We start from the raw sequence: 23,123 nt of genomic DNA on the forward strand, positions 1-23,123 counted from the left end.
AATCTTCTACAATTTGCTTTCCCAAAGATTTTTTTTTTTTTTTTTTTTTTTAATGCGAGGAAGAAGGAACCAAAGGCCACGAGCCTGCAATTATTGTTCCTTCCAAGAGAAAAACAAAATACAAGAGAGAGCCAAATTCAAAATCCATTCATTTTGAGATGCCTGGACACACTGCGTTTGAAAGACTGGAGATCATAGGAAGCAGGAAATACAGACAGAGGGAGACAGTTCCAGAGTTGACCTGTTGCATAAATGAAAGACTGGGAGTAATGGTTAACTCTTGCATTAGAGTGTTGGAAAGAAAAGGGATGAGAGTTTGCTGCTAGACGGGTGCTATGCGCCCGTCGTAGAGGTGGAGGAATGTAAGCAAACAGTTCAGAGGAGCAGTGACCATTGAAGTAGCAATAGAAAAGAGATAAAGATGCAACAGTGAGGTGAAGTGACACAGGTAGAAGGGAGCTAGTAAAAGGAGGTGAGTTAATAAGACAGAAAACCTTTGACTCCACCCTATTGAGAAGAGCTGTATGTGGGGAGCCTCCCCATACATGAGAGTTGTACTCTAAACAGGGGTGGATAAAACCCATGTATAAAGTCAACGACTGTGCAGAGGTAAAGAAGGAACGGAGTCGACTTAGCACACCTGATCGCTCGGATGCAGATTTTACAAGAGATGTAACATGATCTTTCCAAGAAAAGTCCCGTGTGAATGAAACCCCAAGCATGTTCAAGGATGATGCAGGATTAAGCTGAATATTATTAAACATTAGTGGGTACACCTGTGGAAGATTTTGTCGGGTTGATAGGTGTAAGAACTGAGTCTTTGATGCATAAAAACAACAAGGTTATTTTTACCCCAGTCAGAGATACAAGCCAAGTCAGACATTAGGTGTGCCATAGCCTCATCCCTTGTTTGTTGAAGTAACTGCTGAGATGGACGTTGCGGGAACCGAATGGAAAGGTGAAGGGTAGAGTCATCAGCGTACGAGTGGATAGGGTTAGATGTACAGCTCAGAGGGTCATTAAGGGAATAAAAAGAAGAGAGTTGGTGATAGGATAAAGCCCTGAGAAACACCACAGTTGATAGATCTAGGAGAAGAACGATGGCCACCTACAACAGCGGCTATAGAACGACCAGAAAGGAAGCTAGAGATGAAGGCACAAATAGAAGGATAGAAACCGTAAGAAGGCAGTTTGGAAAATAAAGATTTATGCCAGACTCGATCGAAAGCCTTTGAGATGTCAAGTGCAATGGCAAGGCTTTCGCCAAAGTCCCGAAAGGAAGATGACCAGGAGTCTGAAAGGTAGGTGAGAAGATCGCCAGTGAAGCGTCCCTGACAGAACCCATACTGATGATCAGAAAGAAGGTTGTGATAGGAAAGATGCTTTAAAATTTTTCAATTGAGAACTGACTCGAAAACTTTTGAGACACAGGATGTTAAAGCAATTGGCCAATAGTTAGAGGGTTGGGAATGGTCACCCTTCTTTGAGACTGGCTGAATGAGAGCAAACTTCCAGCAAGAAGGAAAGGTACAAGATGACAGACAAAGGCAAAAGAGTTTACCTTGGCAGGGTTTGGTTAGCAGTAAATCTAGTCTTGCTGGCATGTCATAACCTCTGAATCTTGTTTCTTCTTTGACCCATTAGGTCATTACATTATTCAATGTCATATTTAACATTACAGTGCTCCACGAATTTTCATTGCCTCCTGAGTCCCATTCCTCCCAGTTCACCTCTTTACAATTAAAATCACCCATCAGAACTATGTTGCTGCTTTTCTCAATCACTTTCTGTAGATATCTAACCATGTCAGACAACATCTCCTGGTATTCATCATCATTCCATGGCCTTGTCTTAGGGGGAACATATACTACTGCAATGTCTTTCTAGTAATTCTCTCCAGTTTCTAATTTCATATTTATCACCTCTCCCAGTTCCACATTATCCACAATGATGTTGTTCATCATTGCTATCATCACTCCTCCTCCAGTTTTTTCTTTTCTGTCTCTTCTCCACAGTTTGTATTTACCATCTCCCATACGGATATCAATATCCTCTCTTACCTTGGTCTTTACAAAACACATAATATCTGGTTCATGTACCCTCAAGAATCGTTGATTTCTAATCTTTCTGATATTAAACCATCAAAATTAATAAGTGCCACTTACCAACTTTTTTCCTTGTTCTTTATTCCCTCTTCTCTTCCTCTCTCCATCTGTACCAGTTCCTCAATTTCTGATCCATGGCTCTCCAATAGAACACTGTCTTCTCCTCCTCCGTTCTCTGTTCGTTTTTTTCCTTTGCTTCCTTTACTAGCTCCTTTATTTTAGCTCTTTCTTCCTCATTTGCATCTCTCCTTATCCAAACATTCATGAACTCCTCTTTGATTATTTCCATGTTCTGTTGATGATTTCATTTACCATTACCTGAGACTTAAACTTCACTTTAAGTGGCCTCGTCCCTCTTTCCTCGTACTTTCCTAGCCTAATCACTTCAATCTCTTCTTGAGCTTCAGTGTTACCCTCCATAACTACTGATACTATCTCTTTAGGATTACTCAGTTCTTCTTCTTCCTTTTCTGATCTTACTATCATATGTTTTTCTTTTACTCCTGAAATTATCACGCATTTTTTTTGTCTGCTACATCCCTGACTAAAGATTTTCTACTTCTTAGTACCCCAACCATTTCCTTCTCCACTTTTTCCTTGTTTTGTTGTTCTATAATCTCTTTCAAATTTATATTTCCTTCCTCTTGAATTATCTTCCATCACCTGTGTTGCTCCTTGATTTCCTTATTGTGTTTGTTTTGCATTCTTGATTTTGATTCATGCTCATCTAGTTTACTTTTCATCCTGACTCTTTCTTCTTCCAACCTCTTATTTTCCCTCATGAGCTGTTTTATTACATTTCAGGCAGATTCATTACCTGATTTTAATTCTGTAACTTTCCTTTCTTGTTCAGAACTGCGTGTGCAGATGTTTTCCAACTTGGTCTGAATTATCTTAATCTCTTTCTCCTGTTCTAGGGCATGTTCTTGCAACTCTGTAATTACTGTCCGTACCTTTTTTTAACTCCTGGACATTCCACCATTTTCTCCACTCCTGCTACTCTTGTTTGATTCAGTTTAGTACTTCCTTTACCCTTGTCCTCATTGGAGAAGCCCTCAAATTCACCACCACCAGATGTAAACAATGAACTACTGTATCTCCTTCCGCCAAGATGCAATCTAAGAAAACTTTCTATTTCCACTGTGTCTTGTACTCTTGTCTGACCGAAATCTGAGGTTTTCTCACCAATATCAGATGGGACCACCATTCACGTATTCATTCACATAATCACAAAAGGCTGGCTTCCTCTTCACCACTGATTCGGTGATTATTTTCCCACGATCCACAAAGAGCTCCATCTGTTTCAGCGACGTGTGTGTGTGTGTGTGTGTGTGCGCGAGAGAGAAAGGGGAAGAAAGAGAAACGTGTTCTTGTGGGGTGTTTATGTGATTCTACTGCCCCCTTTCCCCACTCATTCTCTCTGACTACATGCACTTCACGGACCATCTGAGGCAATCAGCTTGAAGTTGAAGGATTGGTATGTATTACAACACTTGGTTTTTTATTTTTGGTTAAGTATTAGCTCAGATATGAAGGTTTAAAAATAGACGATTATCTCAGAAATGCCCAGCTGTTAGAAGGGTTGGTGGTAATATATGTCGGATGCAGTGAGTTAAAAAATCACTTTCTTTAGCTCTCTTAAAGTAAAAATTATAATTATACCAAATACTAACTGTTTAAATGCAAAAAAATTAGTGAGTACCTGGCAACTCTGTAAACAGCTTCAAAGATGTTTGCTGGCCTTCACCTCCCTCGATCTGAATATATAAATGAGCCACATTGTTTGTTTGTCCTTCAATCACGCCCAAACCAAGGGCCACAGACCCCCAAATCCATATATATTCTGAATCAGGGTGACCCAATGATGGTTTTAAGTGGGTCAAAATTCAGATCTGGGTCATTTGAGGTCACCAGTAGAATGTTCATCTTTTTGGTTCAGGTAACGTCGGGTACCCCTGCCGTCTAATTTTTGGCATAGAGACTCACATGACCTCCAGTTTGGACTTGAGGCTGACCTCTGAGGTCATTTGTGGTCACTGGTCAGAAGTCATTTGAGGTCACAGGTAACATATGCTCGAATGACTGGACCAGCAGCCCAATTTTTGGCATGGAGATTCACATGATCTTCAGTTTGGACACAGGCTATGTGAGGCTGACCTTCAAGGTCACTGGAGGTCACTGGTCGGAGGTCATTTGAGGTCACTGGTAATAATAAACAAGTGAGCACAAATACTATGTGTTAGTCTCCTGTACACCAGGAAACCATTTACTATGCTGGGTGGTAACCATATAACCAAATTTTGGCCTGGTGGTTTAGTGGGTAATTATTGTGCTCCAATTGGATTGAGCCGATGAAGGTTTATATCCAAGGGGTCGTTGGGGTTGATTGCTCACGTAATGCCACTCAGGGATGAGTGAGGTTGGTCACTCTCATCTTAAATGTCAGGACCAACTGCCTAGCCCCGGGCTCCTATGCTCCTCATGGGGCAACGTAGGATTGGATGATGGATGGATGGATGGATATTCTGCGACAGCTGAAACACAAAGTTCCTTGACCTCTTCTAATCTCTCTTCAAAAACTTAAGAGGTACATGGTCTTTCTGGAGTAGAAAGAAAGATTGAACGAGAACAAAGAGGATGGTAGTGTTCGCCTTTTTGGCCCGGTAATGCCGCGTACCCCTGCTAGTCCTCAATAAACACACGTGCAGCAGTCAAGGACAAATGATATCAGGAAGAGCAACTAATTATGCTACATTCAGTAGTGGTTGAAAACCTACCTCAGGCATGGGAAGTAGACCACAAAGAGTAGAGATGGAAAAAAGGAAAAATACTGAGTATGAAAGGTAAAATTTTGGATATACCTGTACTTGATTCGAGATTAGGGTAAAGCACAGTTGGAAGCCTGTTTAAGATAAGTAACTCTTGAGTCAGAAGCATAAGATTCAGACCTGGGGACTTCCACAATTACTTCTGCAAACTGCAAATTGCACAAATGTGGAAGTGTGATTTCGTTTGCGGATTTGCATTTGCAACAAATTCTACGCAAGTTTGCACATAAGGAAGCACTTCAGCAAATGCAAATCTTCCCACGAACATCTACATGGCCTACCCCAGCAGGCAGCATCTGGGTGAGTCACTGGCTTGCTTGTGCTGCCCACCACTCCCACACTTTTGCCATATGTATGATAAATATTGAATACTGTATATACAATAAATTCACCTTTGGTATGACGTACAATAGCATTTTTCATTACTGCACATTCTGCACAATAATTTTACAATTACTTCAAAAAGAAATATATATAAGTGAGAAGGTAGAAATAAATCTTGTGTTCATGTATATTTAGTTCAGATATGAGCATGTATAACACAGCATTATGGTATAATTGTATATTATGCTGCTGTGCATGGATTGTTCACGAACTTGCCAAGAATAGTAATGAATTCTATTCATAGCTTAGACAACAGTTCATTAAGCCATTCAGTCTGGTGATTTTTTTTTTTTTTTTTTTTTTTTTTTTTTTTTTTTAAGGCAAATTCCAGCTAATGTCATGTTGTGAAAGGAGTAACCCCTTGAGTTGAGATGACATTCTTTTTAGAGTATTCTTTTTGATGCCAAACTTTTCTATTCAGCTTATAAAAGGCCACTCATATTAAAGGGGTTTATTAAGGCTCTAACTCCATCTGTTCTAACCCACTCATATGTTGAATAAAATTATCAAAAGATATCATCATCATCATCATTATTCGGACCTCCTTTCGCATCCTAGGGCAGAATGAGAAGCACCAATGTCCAGACAGCCTAAGTTTGCCCAGTTCAATGGGCCATTCATCCATTCAAGCCCACAGAATCGTGGCTCCTTCAGATAGGCCAAAAAACTTTCACCACATTTTGTAGCTTCATATATACCTATCTGATAAAGTCAATCTGAACACTGTCATGTTAAAAAGGGGTTCCAAATCCCTGGTTATGTGCTTCGTGCAAAATTCATCCAGCCAGCTTGGTCCCTTGTCAGTCCCTTAGCCTCACCAACCACATATATGCAAAAAATAACATTAAATATAAAAAAAGAAAGAGACATCCTTGGCTTACTAGGTTAATGGGGACTACATCCAACCTCTCTGGTTAAACAAGCCATTCCTGAGCTGAATACAGTAGAATAATCTGAAGATATTAAGAGTAAAATATGTATGCCATTGGATTAGAGAGGTTCAGTGAAATTTGTCTCCACTTTTACTTGCCAGCAATTGAGCCCAGGCAAAGTGAGTGGCCTGATTTTAGCTCCTCGGAGGCAGCTGCAACTGTTATAAAATAGTGGTAGTATTTTTTGTTGACTTTTGTAGATATTTCTCTTTGCATTATTTTACAAGGACAAAAATGATAGCATAAAACATGGTTTGAAAATGACAAATCCCAGAAAACTGGTACAGTAATGTCTCCATATTCAACAAAGCCATACCTTTAACGTGGTAGAGCACACGACATTGATCTTTATAATTTATCTTGTCCCAGTCATGGTTTGGACACCCCAGCTAGAGTGACCGTCTTAAATAGATGTGATCCACAAGAGGCGACTGGAGTATTTTGATCAGTTAATGCCATCAAGGGTACTAGCATGGTCATCTACCCTTAAATGTGTGGGACTACAATTGTCTAGTTGAGAGCCTCCCTCCAGCCCATACTTCCCTCACTCATATTTCTCCACCAGTCTCTCCAATTCACCCATAGCTGCCCCCCCATCTCATTCACATACACTCCTAGTCAAAATATCACTCTTTGTTATCTCCACATGGCTTGATCATCTCAGGGTACATTTTCTGACACTCTTCAGCATCCACTTAAACACCTTAATGCTCCAAAACATTTTCATTTGTCTTTTTTTGTCTCCACACATAACTCCACGTGCTCCCTTCACTTAACTTGGTTTCGATCCTCTCACTCGTGACATGAGTCCTTCCAAAAGAAGCCAAGCTTTACTTCCATTCAATAAAGATAGGGATCACAACACCCTTGTGCAATGACGTCTGTACTTGCTACTGTAAGATTTTTTTTTTTTAATTTTTTATTGGTCATCATCATCATCATCCAGACTTCCTTTCCTACCCCAGGGCAGGGTGAGGAGTAGCAATGTCCAGACAGCCCAAATTTGCCCAGTCCTCCCTACGTGTCAGCAAGTGGGTTGGTGGAGGGTTAGTGCTCCTCCCCGTAAAACAAATAACTCAAGAGTCAAATGGCTACCCCTTACGGGATTGTGGCCTCTGGCAATAGATAGATAGATAGACAGAGAGAGGGAGAGAGAGAGAGAGAGAGAATGGCTGAAGATCAGATTCAGCTTTTTTTTATATTATCTGGCTTCATACCAAGCTCTCAGGAAAGGAGGGGGCAACGTTCGTAATCATGATTCAATAATACGGCATAACATCGTCATAGCAAGTTGTATTCCACTTTACAATGGAGGGTTCCTCACTACATTACCTAAAAGATATACAGTAACCCCTCCAATATCCGGATCAATAGAGCCATCGGTAGGTTCGGATATTGGTTTCATCCGGATATTGGGCCCCAGCTTATGGACTTGTACTTATGGACCCTAACTCAGAGAAACACCTATACAACTCCCTCCGGACATGCATAGCACCTATTTAACACCCAAATCACACCAATAAGGCACATAAATGACTGAAATAAATGCAAAAGAAACATAAAATGTGGGTTTAGAAGTACTGTATGTTCATACATTAATAAACATTCTGGTACTTATGGACTCTAACCGAACCTAACTCTGAAAAACACATTCCTACTGCACATGCATGAGGTAAGTATAGTATGGAAAGAAGTACAGTATGACACATTCTGGTAAGTATAGTATGGAAAAAAGTACAATATGAAACATTCTGGTAAGTATAGTATGGAAAATAGTAAAACATGAAACATTCTGGCTACTTACAGCAAGTCCCTGGCCACCTCGATGAATAACCGCCTCCTCTCAGACTCTGACAGTAAGAACGATTTCCTGAAGCACTTGCACTACACTCTTCCTGAAGTCTTGCACTGAACTTAGTCACTAACACACAGAAGTCCGTTCTCTTCACAGTGTTCACTTTAGTCCAAATAATGTTCCATTTACTTTAAGTGTTGCACATTAACTTTTCCCAAGTTTTTTAAATTTTCCAAAGCCAAAACAAAGAAGGTTAGTTACGTTAAATTTCTTTTCTACTGAGTCTTTTCTCCCAACTTGAAAACCTTAACACAACACACCGTTTTTTTCACTGCACAACACTCAAAATTCCCGTGTGGTCTAGTGGAGAAGTTCTTGCTGTTTATTCACTGTCAGAGTCCGAGAGTATCACTGGCAGGCGACCAAGGGGTGCATCGGTGGGTCGTGGTGATGGTGTACCGACTACAGAAGACTCTGAAGATAGCCGCAAACTCACATCGAGCGGTGACTCCACTGTAGCTGATGTGCTGGGCTGTGGCTCGGAGCATGAGGGCCTGTCTTGGGGAGGCAACGGAGTGGAACCAGGGCTTGGCACAGCGGGGGTCACGGGCCTGAAAAAACTGTCAATCGTTGACTGACGCAAGGACCGACGATTCTGGCGATTGATGATGCGCTGCCGGAAAGCACACACTTCCTCCACGAGTCCCAAGGGCCCCATCTCCCTGTCGCAGTCCGGGTGTTCCAGGTAGTCTAGGACGAACTCTAGATGTTCCCGGAGTGCGCTCAGCTTGGGGATGGCTGGAGTAGTGTCCTGCTGAGAGGAGTCCACATCATCATCGCCTTCGTCGTCGGAATCTTCAAGTTCGGGACTGACACCAGCAACCGAAGACGCAATCTTGATATCAGACAACGTCTGATACCCAGGATCGCCCTCGTCGTCGTCCAACCACTCACGAACATCGTCCACATCAACATCGTCGCCGTGCGTACGTAGCCGTGCATGGAAGTCATCCACGTCAAACCCTAGGAAATCGTACTCCACATCTGTTCCGAGAAGCAGACGAGACCAACCATTTTCAAGAGTTTTCACAGGGACTTCCTTCCATGCACTAGCCCAGTTGTACAGCGCAGACTTGATGTTGTAGCGGCGAAGGTTTTCCAAAGTCCGCTTGCCTCGAGTGTCACGTCCTTCCCTGCGCTCGTCCTCATCCTCGAGAACAACCATCACCTCGTCCAGGAACTTCCGACGGTACAGGCGCTTTGTTGCCACGATCACTCCTTGGTCCATTGGTTGAATGAGAGCAGTCGTATTAGGTGGCAGAAACATGCACCTAATACGGCCATTTTCAGCAACCAAGTCCTTGTCGCACGGGGGGGCAGGTGCATTGTCGAGGAGAAGGAGAGCCTTTACCTGGTCGCGAGGAATTCCCAGTGTCTTCGTCTGGTACTGGATGACCTCCTTGACGAAGTGACGGTGAAACCAGTCTTTGAAAATCACAGCTGTGAACCATGCTTTCAAAGAATGGTACCATACGACAGGAAGGACATCCATCACCCCACGAAGGCACCGAGGCTGCTTTGCACGGCCAACAATAACGGGCTTAAGCCGGTGCATGCCGTTAGCATTGGCACAACACAAAACAGATATCCATTCCTTAGAAAGCTTGCGGCCAGGTACACGCTTCTCCGTCTCATCGGCTAGAGTGTTCGTTGGCACCGAGCGATAGAATAGGCCAGTTTCGTCAGCGTTATAGACTTGACCGAGAGTGAGGCCCTCCCTGTCGATCAAGCCTTTCACCTTGTGCCGAAACTCGTCCACTCCATCCTCGTTAGCGTCCAATGCTTCGCCATGTGCTTTACGGTTAGTAAGGCCATGTCGTAACTTGAACGCGAAGAGCCAACCCTCGGATGCCTTGAAGTCAAGGGCGTCGTGAAGCCTTGCAAACTTCTCAGCAGCAGCCTTCAGCTCCGTTCCACGTACCATCACACCAGCTGCACGTTGCTGTCGATACCAAATCAATGTGGAGCGGTCGATCTCTGCATACTTGGGGGTAAACATAACCTTCCTCTCCACGTTGCGTTTGCTTCTCGACGAGAAGTCAGCCGTGTACTGCATGAGCTTGTCTCGGGAACGCTTGATATCGAACAAAGTCGACCGGGCCAGGTTGAACTCGCGGAGAATGCGTGAAGAAGACCAACCCGCATCAACCTTCTCCAATATCTCCCGTTTCTTCTCCAGAGTCAACACCACTCTCTTCCTTTTCTCAGGAGGCGGGGCCATCATCACACACACTAAGAGTAGGGCAGAGAGCAGCAGGAGGCCTTGCAGCAAGTACGGCACCACCACAAAAGCGAGCACGTGGGCAGCCATGGCGAACAGCGTAGGTCTAGTCGCGGTGAGAGACAGGCGGGAAGTGGGGAGGATGCAGCGGCGCTCTATCGGACGTCGGAGGAATGACGAACCAAAACAATGCTCTCAAGCGGCGCGCGCGGCAAGTTCAAATTACGGACGGTAAAAAAAATAAATAAAAATCGTCCCCCCCCCCCCCCCGGACCATTTTGGGAATGTTTGATCCCAGGACGATAAGGTTTGGTTAGTGGGGATGTTCGGTTATTGGGCATCCGGATATTAGAGTGATTACTGTACTGTATGTGCTTTCTGGGGGAAGGGTAAGAAATAAGAATCTAAGGGTAAAAGCCAGCAAAGATGTTTTATTCCCCCAATAAATAAAGAAAAATATAGAGCCTAATTCAAGATCAATTCATTTTCCAGATTCTAAGATGTTATAATGTACGCTACAGATGTAAGCTACATCGATACTACAAAGACTTGTATAGCATACAAGACAATGACAAGACAAAAAGGGCAAAGATGTGCTACGTAGCATCCCAGTCCACTTACAATATGACTTTTAGTCAAAAATTTCAAATCTGTCAGACTTATAGCATTGCCAGTGCAAGTATTACAATCTCATCAAAAATCATTATGTAGATAAATAACAGATTAAACAAGAAGCATATGAAATGAAACTGAACAAAATTTTACCATTTTGCTTGACAGACAACCACCTTTCCCCATCTGGTATCAATATACATAGATTGATACAGTACATTCCCCTAGTATGCGCCTATATGGGCGGCAGAGGACGTCGCGTACTAGGAATTCGTGTACTGTGAATACATAAACTTATGGGAAAAATTACATATGGGCGGAACCCCCCCTTCATGGGCAACCCTTGAAATGCCTTTCAGATCTAAATATTGTATTATACAGGGAAACTATCTAAGACGTATTAACTAAGATAAAGTAAACCAACAATATTATGGCTTTACTAGGTAAGTCAACATGAATATGGCTTAACTAAACCAACAAGAATATGGCTGCTCACCTTTACCCAAGAGGACAACAGCTGTGATGGAGGTAAGAAGAGGATCCAAGGCAGGATGAGGCACCTAGCGTGCATCTCCTGCATCACCCACCACACCACCCGACACACCACCTTCCTCACCACTTTTGTCACCAGCACTTTCGACACTTTCACCACCTAATGCACTCACTTCGTTCATCAACCCTTCAAAGTCTTTTTCTGACACCTCAGACAACAAATCAGCCTCTTGATCCTCCTCAGGATATGGCTCTTCTGATGTTGAAGGGAGTGATTCCTCACTTTGTTCAAGCCGAAGGAAACGGGTGATGAATGTTTGCTTCTGTCTGTTTACTTCCTGGTTGTGCTTGTCAGTGTAGCAGTGGAAGGTTCTGTCCAGTAAAGACATCACCTCCTCCACTCGCAACTGAGAGCATTTAATGTCCTTGAATTCTTCACTGAATTTATCAAGGGCACACAGTACCCTGCTGTTCTCCATCATGGTCAAATCTTCACTCTCCATCACTGGTGTTGCTGCCTTTTCAGCTGCTATCTCCTACTCAAGGTGAGCGGAATGTAGGCAACCGTTATCACTTCTTGGGCAGGCAATGTCGCATACTTGGGGTAACCCCAGATTTGGGCCACTCTTCGCTGCCTGTCTCGCTTACAAGGAGTTCAATTCGCATTTAAAAAAAAAAAAAAAAAAAAAAAAAGGTCCACGCGTACAAGGGGGATCGCGTACTCAGAACTTGCGTACTATGGGGATGTACTGTACATACATACATAGGTAGATATACTGTATGTTGGAGTTGTCTCAGTAGTTGTTGGAGGGGTCTGACTGTGACTAAGGAATGAGGACTGAGGAGGTTAGAGCTAAGGAACAGAGGTGGACTGGTGTGTCAACTTGTCAAGTGTGAGCTGTGAAGTGTAATTAGGAAACAGACGTCCACACTGAAGATGTGGAACATATCCAAGCTCACCCAGTGCAAATTCTGACACATACTATGGTGGTACCATTCTTAAGTGGCAGTTTGGGTGGGGCACGAACCTCTGTGCAGTGTTGCCACGTTTTTCATACCCGCGATGCCTCTCTCTCTCTCCCTCTCTCTCCTGCGGGGAGATGTGCGTCACCCTAGGGAATTTTGTTTCTTTTATGTCTTATAAACTTGTGCTTTCATTTCTTTATTTTGTTTTTTATTATATCTAATTATATTTAAAAATATTATTGTTTTACATATGGCGCCAGATGACCTCACTATTGTGGCGCCATGATTTGTTTTCATTCAATCACTCTCTCCCTCCTTCGTTCCCTCCCTTCCTCCATCTCTCACTCAGCTGCACTCAACACTGTCCCTGGTCTGCCTCCCCCCCCCTCTCTCTCTTTCTCTCTCCTCTCTCTCATCTGTGGTATTTTAGGATACATTTTGGCTATTTTCTTTTACATTATAATGTACATATTGTAAATTTGACTTTATTTCCACACCACCCAGGAGGTAAAAGTCTTGGCGCGTTTTTTTTTAAGAGGTGTCCCCAAACAGGCCTAGGATAGAGGAAGCTCTGGCCAGGTGGGACTGGGTGTGTGTGTGTGTGTTGCCGCTCACAAGGGTTTAATGTATCATTTATTTTTTACTAAGAAATTGACGTATTTTTACTTATATTCCTGCACATTATCTTATAATCATAATTGTGACATTATTACCAACCCCAGAAATACGGTAACAGCCAATAAAAGTCACTACTTTTTTTTCAGCAACACTGTAAAATATTTATGCCACGTTTCTGTATTGCCGTATAAATATTTTACGCATAAGAAGCTTACTGTTCTTTCATATATTATAATACACACATTACTGGTATATTCTTATGTGTTTATCTTATTGTGATGCCTATTACATATATCAGAGCCGTTCACATAGCGGGTATGGAACACGTGGCAACACTGTACAGAGGTTAGCGCCCCACCCAAACCGCCACTTAAGAATGGTACCACCATAGTAATATTTCACACCTTAATGCTGTTAGAGATCTCCCCAAATGGTGATAGTAGCCCACAGAGATCTCCCAAAATGGTGAGGGATAGTTTTTTACACCCCAAACTGTACTATAGTAGTATACAGAGATCTCTCTAAAAGGTGAGGGGTACTTTTTTACACCCCACCTTGTACTACAGCAGCCTACAGAGATCTCCCCAAATGGTGGGGGATACTTTTTTGCACTCCAACCTGTACTGCAGTAGCCTACAGACATCTCCCAAAATGGTGAGGGATACTTCTTTATGCTCCAACCTGTATTATAGTGGCCTACAGACATCTCCCCAAATGGTGAGGGATATTTTTCTTATCCCCCAGTCTGCATTACAGTAGCATACTGAGATCTCCCCAAATGGTGAGGGATACTTTTTTACAGCCCAATCTGAACATTTCTTAACACTCTTAAGTGAATTTCAGCTAAAGCAAGTTGTCCTCGCTCTCGCTCGAAAAATAATTTAATTCATTCATTTACAACAGTGAAGGATTTACCCTTGTTCTGTTGTAAAAACTGTCTAATATACTAATAATAATAACTGAAATATATATTTTAGCTGCACCATATGTATAATTTTATACAGTATATCCTATTCATTACTGTACTTTAGGCAATTTCCAAACTCCAGAAGTCACCTATTGTTAGTCAGAATAAAGTAAATAAAGATATAACTGTTGTGCGCAAGTAACTAGAGATGATTTTTAACCCCTTGATTATGAAAAATATCATCCTAAACTTAATACTGTATAATCCTCTCATGGTATCCAGAATAAAATGAAGCTGATGCCATGGTACAGAAACGGATAAAAATGGTTTGTGTTTGAGTTTTTGCATTTGCGGAACTGCAATTTTTAAGAAATTTGAGAATTTGCGGTTGTGGAGGGCAATTTTTTTAGCTTGCAGATTTGCGTTGCGGAATTGAATTTTCGTTTGTGGTGCTCACCTTTGATAAGACTGTAGCGTGATAAAATAAGATTACAATGTACATCAGAGATGTACATGGCAGCTCAGTAATCACAGCGAGCACATATTGCACACCCAAGCAGCAAGCTGCTCGGAGGAAGTATGATGATAAACACTCGGCAAGGTGGGGAAAGAGTCAAGTGAGCCAAGTGAGCCTGAATGATTACCAACAGTTTTGTCCGTAAGAATTTTTTTTTTACTAATGAGTTTTACTGTGTCCAAACCTTGCTTAAGTTTTACTGTTATGATATACATTACAGGTACTTATAGAGGCATTTGAGAAAAGAAACAAATGGAATATTGCCACGAGTTAGAAGAAACTGGTGGGGTGAAGCAGGATGGTGGCCATGGCATTTTTAATGTATGAAAATAGCTGTACCTTGTGTGTGTTACATATGGCCTTTATCGAGCCAAAATCTTGCCAAAATCATTCTGTGTTGTGCAGCAGACTGCTTATAGTTTTATACAAGTGAATAACTTGGACTAAGAGGTAAGTATGAGTGGAAACTGTCACGAGTCAGAAGGAACAGGGCTATAAACAGGTAAATATATGTCGCGAGTTCGGTGATACTTGAGTCTGACGCAGTACAGCCACAATAAAGCAAATGGTAAACTCGGATACCCACAGTAACTGGGGCCCATGCCATTCAGAAAAAAGCGAAATTCCGATAAATGCAGCATTTGCACTTCCCCCTGCTAACCTGAACTTTATCCGAAATATCAGACAATAGTCCAGACCACACCAACTTCTTTTTTTCATAAGCAACGTTGGGTCTGGTTAGTACCTGGATGGGTGACTGCCTGGGAACACCAGATGCTGTTGGCATCCCTACGTGTCAAGTGGGGTTGGTGGAGGATTAGTGCCCCTCCCTGTAAAACAATTAACTCTAAGTCCTTGGCCACCCCGTTTGGGATACATGGCGTCTGGCAATGAATGAATGAAAAACTGTTGTTTCATTACTTGTTACCCAACTCTTATCTAGCAATCTACATCCTCAAGATCCTGACCCACTCCAATGCTCACCCAACGTCCATCATAAAGGTCACAAAAACCACCCGGTGCCCATCCAACGCCCATCATCGAGGTCACAACAACCACCAAATGCCCATCAAGGTCACAACAACCACCAAATGCCCATCAAGGTCACGACAACCACCAAATGCCCATCCAATGCCCATCATCAAGGTCATGATAACCACCCAATGCCTATCCAATGTCCATCATCAAGGTCACAACAACCACCCAATGCCCATCCAACGCCCATCATCATGGTCACAACAACCACCCAATGCCCATCCAATGCCCATCATAAAGGTCACAACAACCTATCCAAACATCTTCATCCTCTACCATTCCCCTGCCCAAGCTGGACTAAGGTCAGACAGTCCAGACTGCTTCTGGCTATGTCAGACTTTTCTCGATACCTAAGTGTCATCATTCATTCATTCATCATCTAATCCTACATTGCCCCATGAGGAGCGAAGGAGGTCGGAGCTAGGCAGTTGGTCCCGACATTTAAGATGAGAGTGACCAACCTCACTCATTACATGAGCAATAAACCCCAACCATCTCTTGGATATAAACATGCACCGGCTCATTCCGATTGGAGCGCAATAATTACCCACTAAACCACCAGGTGCCAAAATTTGGTCATATGGTTACCACCCAGCATAGTAAATGGTTTCCTGGTGTACAGGAAACCATTTGGCTTGTCACTCAGTGTAGAGTCACCCACAGGCAGAAGGAAAAGGAAAGAATGAAGGAAAGAAAGACAGAAGAGGGAGTGTAAAGTCACCCGTAGGCAGAAGGACAAGGAAAGAATGAAGGAAAGAAAGACAGAAGAGGATGGAAGGAAAGAAGGATGGAGGAGACGATAAGGCACAAACCCGAAAGCAGCACAACATCGACTGAGTGGATGGTGAGCGCCCCCACCTACCACAACATAAGTGTCGTAATAGTAGATATACTATATCATTGTCGTAGCTGAGCTGTTATAACAGTGAATTGATTTGTAGGAGATGATGTTAGTTGTACTTGTCATTGATGACAGGAGAAAGATAAAGATGAGTCTGGGGTTTGATTGCAGTTTATTTTCTTCAAAGGAATATCTCAAGAGTAATATAGTCTCATACAGCGTAATGAGATGAGAGTTACTCGCTAACCCACGCCCCTGCCTTTTCCCCATTGTGCCTCTCTCTTTCTCCTAGACCCCCTTCTCGCTTCTCTCTTCTAACTCTTTCTGCCTGCTAACTCCTTCTCTCCCGTATATCAGTGACTGTGTCATGTGTAAGGCACAGTCGAGTGGAATTTTCTCGATCTTGGGGACTTTCTGATCAGGTGTCACATCTGCTGTCTATGGTATTCCTGAGAGAGAATGTGCGAACGTCATTTCTTCCAGCCCTAGCCATGACTTTCACCTAACCTCTAGATTACATATGTACATTACTAGCTATTATGCATTGTATTATGATATTTTAGAGTCCTGACATAAGAATATAGTCTAGCAGGCTCCTCATGTCTGATAAAAGAGAGTTCCAATATACTGAAGTCCGTTATATTGAGAATTTACTGTAATAAGAAGTGACAGAAAAGATGGGAGAAATAGGAATAGAGAAGGGTAGACTCTGAAAAGAATGATAAATATGAAAGAAGAAGTAGGCAGCACTACATCAAATGAGTGGATGATGATCATCAATACCTACCACACATTAGAAATATATAAAACAAATTATAATGCACCATGACAAACATTAATAGCTTTTTTAATAAGAACTCTTCACAGAAGATTTCAGACCCAGTGTGTTTTTTTTTTTTTTTTTTTTTTTTTTTCCCCATGCTTAAATATATAGACATCAAAGGATTTGTGACAAATATAAAAGTACAATTCACTCGTACCTGGCTTGCTCAGTAGTAATAAGAGAAGCAACGTTGTATGAGAACTCCACATCCTGCAGCACTAAGTCTGGGTATGCCTCTCTGTACAATGAAACAAGTACATTAAAGAAAAGCCAAGTGGATTTGATTAATTATAGCAGATACAGTTAGCCTTCAGCTAACAAATGATTTACAGATGGTACTCTGAAGTCAGCCGGAGTACCCACCATTTTGTACAGTCATTCCTTGGTTAGAGCACACTTTGTTATCAAGGTTTTCATTACCACAGCCAGATTAAAATCTGCACTTCTGCCATTACAGTACTGTTTCAGGCCAAATTCTCAATACTGTACATCTGAGCTGGGCTGAGCCCGAAACTTAACCCCCCCAAGACACATGCACGCACGCACACACACGTCGCCGACAGAGACGGAGATTTTTGTGGATCGTGGGGACATAATCGCCGAATCAGCGGCGAAAAGGAGACAAGCCTATTGTAATTATGTGAATGAATACTTGCGTGGTGGTCCCACCTCATATTAGTGAAAAACCCGCAGATTTCGGTCAATCAAGAGTACGAAACACAGTGGAAGTAGAAAGTTTTCGTAGGTTGCATGATGGCGGAAGAAGACACAGTAGTTCACTGTTTACATCTGGTGGCGGTGAATTTGAGGGCTTCTTTGATGAGGATAAGGGTAAAGGAAATACTAAACTGAATCAAACAAGAGTAGCAAGAGTGGAGAAAATGGCAGAGGGGAATGTCCAGGAGTTAAAAAAAGGTATGGACAATAATTACAGAGTCGCAGGAACATATCTTAGAACAGGAGAAAGAGATTAAGATAATTCAGACCAAGTTGGAAATCATCTGCACATGCAGTGCTGAATAAGAAAAGGAAGTTACAGAATTAAAATCAAGTAACGAATCTACCTGAAATGAAATAAAACAGCTCATAAGGGAAAATAAGAGGTTGGAAGAAGAAAGCGACAGGATGAAAAGTAAACTAGATGAGCATGAATCAAAATCAAGGATGCAAGATGAACACAATAAGGAAATCAAGGAGCAACATAGAAGATGGAAGATAATTCAAGAGGATGGAAATATAAATATGAAAGTGATTATAAAACAACAAAGCAAGGAAAAGGTGGAGAAGGAAATGGTTAAGGTACTAAGAAGCAAAGAATCTTTAGTCAGGTATGCAGAAGATACGGAAAAATGCATAATAATTTCAGGAGTAAAAGAAAAACATAGGACGGTAAGATCAGAAGAACTGAGTAAGGCCAAAGGGATAGTATCAGTAGTTATGGAGGGTAACAACGATGCTCAAGATTACTAGAAACTCAGTATATAAGGATAGTCCCAGGACCAGATGGAATTTCTAATTGGGTACTGAAAGAATGCAGAGAACAACTGGCAGATATGATTCACGGTTTAATTGTGTGTTCTCTGGAAGAAGGGAGAGTGCCTCAGGAATGGAAGAGGGCCAATGTGTTACCAATTTATAAGGAAGGAAACAAGGAAGAACCCCTGAATTACAGATCAGTGTCCCTGACCAGCACAGTGGCAAAATTGTGCAAGAGAATCCAGAAAGTCTATCTATCTATCTATAGCCCGACGCCCTAATCCCGCAAAGGGTGGCCGCAGACAAAACGCCTCCAAGTCACTCTGTCACCCACCATTTGACTCCCCTCCTCCCAACTCACCCCCCCCTCCCTCATATACCTCTCAACTCCATCCCTCCACCTCATCCTCGGTCTACCCCTCCCTCTCCCTCCCTCCACATCACCTACATACACCCTCTTAGTCAGTCTTTCATTCTACATTCTCTCCACATGTCCAAACGACCTCAGTGTATTTCTCCTAATCTTTTCAACCACATCCACATCTACCCCACAACGTTCCTTCACTTCTTCATTCGTCAACCTGTCCCTCCACGTCACTCCACATGCTCCTCTCAAGTAACTCATTTCCACTGCTCTCACTCTTGACTTGTTCCCCTCTTGCAAGGTCCACGCCTCGCTTCCATACGTCAGGGTAGGGATCACAATACCATCATGCAGTGACTTCTTAACTTCCATACTCACCTCCCTATTTCTCATCACTGCTTTCAGTGTACCAACAACCTTTCTTCCCTGCTGTACCCTTTCACGTACTTCATCCCCCAAAGTTCCATCCTTACTCATCACACTACCCAAGTACTTGAATGAACTCACATTCTCCATATCCTCACCATCCAACCTCACTGCACACTTGTGACTTCAATCCTCTCAAACACCATAACTTTACTTTTGTTTACATTAACTTTCAGCTTCCTCCTCCTACACACTGTCCCAAATTCATTCACCAAACCTTGCAACTCCCATTCATCTTCACTCAACAATATATACTGTATCATCAGCAAACAGCAACACCGGAAGCTTCCAAATCTCACCCTCATTCATTAGGGCCACCCCCACATCCACTGCCCTACCTTGCACCTCCTTTACAACCCCATCCATATATATATTAAACAACCATGGAGACATCACACACCCCTGTTTCAGTCCCACATTGAGATCAAAGAACTCACTCAGCTCACCATCCACTCACACCGTAGCCATAGCTCCCTCGTACATACTCTTCACAGCACTCAACAATTTCCCCTCCACTCCATATATTCTTAATACCTTCCACATACCTTGCCTATCTATTCTGTCATAAGCTTTCTCCAAGTCCATGAAGGCAGCATACACTTTCCTTCCCTTCTCTAGATACTTCTCCACTAAACATCTTAGAACAAATATCTGATCTACACACCCTTTTCCCTTCCTAAATCCCCCTTGTTCTTCTCCAACTAGCTCCTCTGTCATATGCCTAACCCTATCAATGAGTATTCTACCATATATTTTACCAGTCACACTAAGAAGGCAAATACCCCTATGGTTACCACATACTTCTCTCTCCCCTTTTCCTTTGTACAGAGGAACAATTATACCTGATTTCCAGTCCTCTGGAACCCTTCCCTCTTCCCAAGCCAATCTACACAACTTCCATATCCACTCCACAACAATCTCACCCCCATACCTAAGCATTTCACCACACACTCCATCAATTCCTGGGGCCTTTCCCAGCTTATTCTTCTTCATCGCTTCAACTACTTCCGACCTACTGATCTCTTCCTCCCTCCTCTCATCTCTTCTTCTCCCAGCCATTCCACAACCACTTATAGTCACACTGCTCTCACTCTCTACATTCAACAAATCCTCAAAGTGCTCCTTCCATCTCCTCAATTTCTCTCTCTTCTCCACCAACAATCTATTATTCCTATCTTTCACTCCTCTACTATTTCCCCTTTCACACTGCCTTACTTCCTTTACCTCCTTCCAAAACAATTTCTTACTCTCCCTCCATTTCACACTCAGATTCCTCCCAAACTCTTCATCCACTTTCTTCTTACTCTCCTTCACCAGTCTCTTAACCTCCCTTCTCCTGCTCACATATACTGTACCTCTCTCTTCTCTCTCTCATCTTCTCCCCTACCTCTACTCGCCAACCATTCACCATATGCCTTCTTCTTTTGTTCCACAGCTCGTTTCACCTCATCATTCCACCATGCTGTCCCTTGCACACCCTTGCATCTCCTCCTCACTCCACAAACCGCCTCACACGCTGCGCTTATCTCTTCCGTGAATATCTTACATACGTCTTCCACCCCTTCCATCTGCTCTAGCTCATACCTTCCCAATCTTTCTTCTACTATGCTCTTATACTCTGTCATTTTCTCACTATCTTGAAATTTCTCCACTCTTCTCACAGGAGCTGCTTCCTCCTGTCTTCCCCTTCGTCTCCTCAACCACTTTCTCTGCAGCTCTACCTTGGCCATCACTAAGTGATGGTCCGAGACTCCATTCCCCCACCCTCTCCACACCCTTGCATCCAACACTTGTCTTCTCATTCGCTCATCCACACACACGTAGTCTATCATTGCCTTTCGTTCAACAAGTTCACCATCCATCCTCCTCATTACTCTCCATGTATACCGGTGGATCATCTTATGACGAAAGTAGGTGTTGGCTATTGCCAACCCCTTACCAGCACAGATGTCCACCAAAGCACTACCATTCCCATCTACTTCAGCTGGCACACCCCACTGACCAACCACTCCATCCACTCGTACATTCCCAACTTTGCCATTCATGTCTCCAATCAACAGCACTCTCTCGCTCCTCTCAAATTTGTCCAGAAAGACATATGGATAAAATATCTGGAGGAGATGAACATTTTGGCTAAAACTCAGTTTGGATTCAGAAGTGGAAGGTTGTGTGTTTCCAACTTGTTGAGCTTTTACTCAAGAGAGACTGATGTGCTGCAGGACAGAGACAGTTTGGTGGACTGTGTGTATTTAGATTTGGAGAAAGCCTTTGACAAGGTACCCCACAAGTGACGAATGTGGAAACTGGAATATATAGGAGGACTGAAGGGAAACCTCTTGTAGTGGATGAGAGACTTCCTGAGAGACAGACAAATGAGGACAGTAATACAGAACAAGATGTATGGATGGAGGGATGTAACAAATGGAGTCAGACACGGCTCGGTGTTAGTGCCAGTAATGTTCCTGATTTACGTACACGATATGGTAAAAGAAATGAACACCCATGCAAGTCCGTTTGTCAATGATGCAAAGATCTTGAGGAGAGTAGAAGTTGAGGAAGAATGTAAAATGCTGCAGGAAGACCTAGATAGGATTCACAATTGGAGCCGGATGTGGGAAATGAAATTTAACACAAAAAAAATGTAAAATACTGAAAATGGGTAAAAGTACCAAAATGCCATCACAGAATTATATGATGGGTAATGAACCAATCACAAAAGCAAGAGAACAGAAAGATTTGGGAGTGCTGGTCCAGGACAGTTTGTCACCTGAAAAACACATTAACAAGACACTTAGAGAGACGTACAATCTCTTGACTAACATAAGAGTGGCATTTCATTACATGGATGAGGAGATGATGAAAAAATTGCTAGTGGCCATGATCCGCCCCAGGTTGGCCCTTTCGCATTTCTTATACATATATACTGTATACTGAACAACCATGGGGACATCATACAACCTTGTCACACACCCACACTGATCCTGAACCAATGACTTTGATACCCATTTACCCTTACATGTGCCTCACTACCATCACAAAAACTCTTGATGGCACCTAGAAGCTTACCATCCACACTGTACATGTTCAAAACCTTTCACAGTCCTTCTTTGTCTACTTTGTCGTATACTTTTTCCAGATCCATAAATACCATAAACACCTTAATGAACCAATCACAAAAGCGAGAGAACAGAAAGATTTGGGAGTGCTGGTCCAGGACAGTTTGTCACCTGAAAAACACATTAACAAGACAGTTAGAGAGATGTACAATCTCTTGACTAACATAAGAGTGGCATGTCATTACATGGATGAGATGATGAAAAAATTGCTAGTGGCCACGATCCGCCCCAGGTTGACCCTTCCGCATTTCTTATACATATACTGTATATACTGAACAACCATGGGGACATCATACAACCTTGTCAAACACCCACACTGATCCTGAACCAATAACTCTGATGCCCATTTATCCTTACATGTGCCTCACTACCATCACAAAAACTCTTGATGGCACCTAGCAGCTTACCATCCACATTGTACATGTTCAAAACCTTCCCAGTCCTTCTTTGTCTACTTTGTCGTATACTTTTTCCAGATCCATAAATACCATAAACACCTTTTAGTCCTTCTCACATGCCTTCTCCACTATCTTACTGCAAATATTTGATCCACACATCCTCTGCCACTTCTAAAGCCACCCTGTTCATCACTCACTAGGACTTCT

General features: G+C 42.6%; 1 protein-coding gene across 1 annotated transcript in view; it reads right to left on the reverse strand.

The window, feature by feature from the left end:
* LOC145404026 (mechanosensitive cation channel TMEM63B-like) overlaps nt 1-23,123 on the reverse strand; it is a 188,992-nt gene that overhangs the window by 147,324 nt on the left and 18,545 nt on the right. Inside the window, exon 4 of the mRNA XM_080275629.1 lies at nt 17,294-17,374. Coding sequence (XP_080131755.1) covers nt 17,294-17,374 — 81 coding nt within the window. The remainder of the gene's footprint in view (nt 1-17,293; nt 17,375-23,123) is intronic.

This window comes from Coenobita brevimanus, chromosome 62 (genome assembly GCF_032717465.1).
Source record: "Coenobita brevimanus isolate Jiangsu-jjx chromosome 62, ASM3271746v2, whole genome shotgun sequence".
Lineage (NCBI taxonomy): Eukaryota > Metazoa > Arthropoda > Malacostraca > Decapoda > Coenobitidae > Coenobita > Coenobita brevimanus.